This window comes from Protobothrops mucrosquamatus, unplaced genomic scaffold (assembly GCF_001527695.2).
Source record: "Protobothrops mucrosquamatus isolate PMUCROS unplaced genomic scaffold, P.Mucros_1.0 scaffold1645, whole genome shotgun sequence".
In the NCBI taxonomy this organism is placed as follows: domain Eukaryota; kingdom Metazoa; phylum Chordata; class Lepidosauria; order Squamata; family Viperidae; genus Protobothrops; species Protobothrops mucrosquamatus.
This window is the reverse complement of record NW_015387804.1, coordinates 258,938-263,529: the sequence shown is the minus strand read 5'-3', so window position 1 is coordinate 263,529 and position 4,592 is coordinate 258,938. Positions and strand designations below refer to the sequence as shown.

General features: G+C 37.5%; 1 protein-coding gene across 1 annotated transcript in view; it reads left to right on the top strand.

Moving 5' to 3' along the window:
* Nucleotides 1-4,592, top strand: part of CNTN1 (contactin 1) — a 173,608-nt gene that overhangs the window by 38,043 nt on the left and 130,973 nt on the right. The window contains exon 8 of the mRNA XM_015822697.1: nucleotides 1,420-1,544. Coding sequence (XP_015678183.1) covers nucleotides 1,420-1,544 — 125 coding nt within the window. The remainder of the gene's footprint in view (nucleotides 1-1,419; nucleotides 1,545-4,592) is intronic.

Genomic DNA, 4,592 nt, shown 5'->3' with positions numbered 1-4,592 from the left:
ACTTTGAACAGTCACCAAGCAAACTGTTGTAAGTTGAGGACTACCTGTACTTTATCACTTTTTTCCATTTTTTTTTTGTCATCAAGCTTTTGACACCTTGCTGGGTGACTGGTGGTACTCGAATGTTGCCATATTCTAAAAGTGGTACAATCGGTGAAAAGGTTGAAAAGCCCTGGCTTAGAAAACAAACAGCATGGCAACTCCCATGGGTTTATTGTCTTATCCTTCCTTTCAGCTTTAGAATGAATTAGGAAAAGTTTAATCCACTTGCACTGTTTTATGTTTACATGTTTGATGACAAACAGCCTTATGTTTATAAGTGACAGTTTTCCTGCTAAGTACCTGCATGTCACAAGCATTTGAATTAAAATTACCATATTGAAATCAAATCTGATGTTTTTTAATTTTTATTTGGTGTGCGTTGGAACAGGGGTAGTTTATACGGTGAGTATAGCCCAAACTCTATATTTTAACTGGAAAAGTTGGGGGTCGTCTTATACGCCCAGTCGTCTTATACGCCGGAATATACGGTAATTCAAGTGTGCCTGGTTGGGATAAAACATTTTGGCTTAAGGAGATATGTATGTTAACCAGAGTGACAGTAACTTCAATTATGCTATCAAATTTTAACTAGATAGCTGCAGGATTCTCTTCTCCTACTGAACCAACTTATACTCTTGTCTTGGACAAGGCAAGTTATTTCCCAATTTCATAATGTGAAGAAGGATAAAACTAGAAGGCCTACTTCTTTGGTATGATTCTAATTTTATGGAATAGCTTCCATTAAATCCACAATTAGCTTCTCTTTCAGATCTATGACATCCAGTATATGACATCCAGAAACCATTTGCAAATTACCTTTTTGCCACCATTGTTAGTTCTATTGCTGTGATTCTTACTGGGCTGATTTCTTAATGTTCTGTCTATTAAGGAACTATGTTTAAAATTCATATTGACTGTGGGTGTTTTAAATGTATTTGTATAATGAAAACTTTCATTTCCATTTGTTAACTGTCTGGGATCTGTGGCAGATTTGGTGGAATAGAAACAGAAGTAAGAAGGACATGTCATTAAGCATGTCATTAGATCCCATTTGTTAACATACAGTCACCAGACCTGGTTTCGATAAAATAGGAAATCATAATTACCCACTGTGTGAATGAGCATCAACAAGACTCAAACTCATATATTCTTTATTCGTTCTTTGATGTGCTTCAAGGGAAAAATATAAACATTTGCTTTTAAATGAACTATTGTTACAGTTACAGCAAAATGCTGGGAATGTTGGGTTTTGATGTGGGGTTATTTATTAATTAGAGTTTAAAAAAGTAAGTAGGAATGAAGTTGGCTATTAGGGTTAGAAAAAACTGGTTTAAGCATGCATATAATACACGAAAAGCTGTTTCTCTCGTCTTTCAGCATATCCAGAATGGGTGGAACATATTAATGATACCGAAAGAGATATTGGCAGTGAATTCTATTGGCCATGTATAGCTGCAGGCAAGCCTATTCCAACAATTCGGTGGCTGAGAAATGGATTACCGGTAGGTTTAACTTATTTATGAGTCACAAAATACTATCTTTAATGGTTAAAAAGCATGAATAAATTGATACAGTTCTTTTGTTAAATAATGCCAAAGTGAAATAGATTTCCAAAAATGAACTTTTACAGCATAAATATTATTTTAGAAACACATGTATTTGTATTTAATTTATTTTTGAAACCATCTTATTTTTCTGTGAAAATATTATAAGTGTTTATAAAACTCTTTATTATGGCTTTCTGTGGCCGAACTATGGAGAACGTAGTTATTAAGATGAAGACCATAGTGCATTTTGTTTGTTCTGCCTAATTCCACAAAAATTAAGACATGCATACTTGATTTTGTCAATTATGTGATTGGAAAGGGAGGGAATAAGTTTCTCTTACTATGTGCAAAGTTTCTCCATCTTGATTAGGTTATTATGCTGGCTGTGATGGAAACTGCAGACTTTTAACATATTTCATAAGTTGGCCAAGAAAGAATGTCTTAAGTATACATTGGATTGTCCCTTAGTTCACAGAATTTGAAAAACAAATAAAAGAAACATGGTAATGATCACTGTAGTGTTATTAAAACTGTTATACAAATGAAACCAAACTAAAGGAATATTTAAACTAAACAGCGGGGACAGTGAGCTAATTGATACAGAACATCCCTGTCCCCGGCAATCTAAAAATTATAGGGCTATCAGTGCATGTAACATAGATGTGTGTGTGGACAAGAACATCAACCTTGCTGTCAAGCAAAATCAAGCTTTTAATAGCGAGTGCCACACAAAGTGCACTAACCAAACAGGTGGTAAGACAATAGGGGAACTCAGGCACCACACAGGTTATGTAGAAAGTAAACACAGGCTGGTCATAAAGGACTCAAATGTCTATACACCAATGCACAGAGTATGAACAGCAAACAGGGTGAATTAGAAATTCAGGTTAATGAGGGCAGATATGATATTGTTGCCATTACGGAAACATGGTGGGATGAAACCCACAAATGGAACACACAGCTAGAGGGATTTAAATTATTTAAAAGAAACAGACCAAATAAAAGAGGAGGTGGAGTTGCTCGCTATATAAGAAATAACTACATCTCTACAGAAATAGAGCACAACAATGATGAAAACTGTCTTGAATGCATATGGGTCAATATAAAAGGGGGGAAAATGACATTGCCATAGGTGTATACTATAAGCCACCCAACCAAACAGAGCAAATAGATTAACTTTTTGCTAGTCAGCTAACTAAGGTATGTAGGAAGCACATCATAATAGTAATGGGGGACTTTAACTACCCTGACATCAACTGGGAGACAAACTCTGCACCAAGTGGAAGATCAAACAGATTCCTGACAAACCTAGCAGACAACTTTGTCTCCCAAAAAGTAGAGAAGGGAACTAGGGGATCAGCCATTTTGGATCTAATTCTCACTAACAGAGATGAAATGATAGAAGGTGTTGAAGCCATAGGAACCTTGGGAGGAAGTGATCATGCAGTATTGGAATTCAACATTATGAAAGCACAAGCAATAGAACACAGTCAAACTAGAGTCTTGGACTTCAAGAGAGCTAATTTCAATAAACTTAGAGAGGGTTTGGGAAGGATTCCATGGATGAGAATCCTCAAGGGGAAAACAACTCAAGATGCTTGGGAAATTTTAAAAAGTGAGATAATAAAAGCCCAGTCTACCACAATACCAACAAAGAGGAAAAATAACAGGTCTCAAAAGAAACCAGCATGACTGCACAAAGAACTCTCTGATAAATTGAAAGATAAAAAGGACAAGTATAGAAAGTGGAAAGAGGGACACATAACTAAGTCAGAATATCAGCAAATAGCCCGAGCCTGCAAAGATGAAGTGAGGAAAGCTAAGGCTCAGAATGAACTAAGGCTTGCAACCAAAGTCAAAAATAACAAAAAAAGCTTCTTTCAACATGTAAAAAACAAGAAAAAAGTGAAGGAAATGATTGGTCCATTAGTGGGTGAAAGTGGCAAGAAGGTGACAAGCAACAGGGAGAAAACAGAACTATTTAACTCATTTTTCGCATCTGTCTTTACACAAAGGGAAAAAGCAGACCAACCTATCAAAAATAATGCCATAAAAAACAGAATAGAAACACAATACACAATACACAATATATTTCTGTCTTAACACTAACTTAAAACCCGAGCAGTTCTCCTTGATTCATACCAGTAATAAAATTTGTCCCAGATTTCAAAATAATCTGATTCTGTCTTATCCTTCATTTCCATTGTGAGCCTATCCATATCAGCACACGATAAAATTTTATATAAAATCGCTTCTTCTGTTGGGATTCCTTTATTCTTCCAGTTTTGAGTGTACGCCAATCTGGCAGCCGTGAGAATGTGTAACATCAGATAAAATACCCCTTTGTCATATTTCTGCGTGGTTATGCCTAGTAAGAAGAGTTCTGGTTTTAACTCTACCACTAACATTAATATTTCTTCCAGCCATTTTTTTTATCTTATTCCAAAAGTCACAGGCTCCTGGGCACTCCCACCACATATGATAGTATGTCCCTATTGCCAATTTACATTTCCAGCACTTGGAAGAAACATTTGGACACATTTTAGCTAATCTTATGGGTGGGAGATGCCATCTGTAGAACATTTTGTAAAGATTTTCTTTGTAGGAGGTGGCCAGAGTGAGCTTCCTATTTCTTACCCATAATTCTTGCCAGATGTGCAGATCAAAGTTGAGATCAAAATCCCTGCTCCACGTTAACATGGTCTCTTTTTTTGGCTTCCGGTGGAGTGGCCATGCTGATGGTAGCTTTTTTTAGGCTGCCAGCCCTGAGAATGCGTAAAAGCGCGTGGAGACAGCGTGGCTGTCGAGGACGTGGACAGGATCCTGGGGGGACTGAATGCAACCACATGTTTATTGGATCCGTGTCCCTCCTGGCTGGTACTGGCGGCTCGGGAGGGGACACGAGCCTGGCTCCAGGGAATTATAAACGCTTCTTTGCGGGAGGGTGCCTTCCCCGCAGCCCTAAAGGAGGCGGTGGTGAGGCCCCTCCTTAAGAAGCCCTCC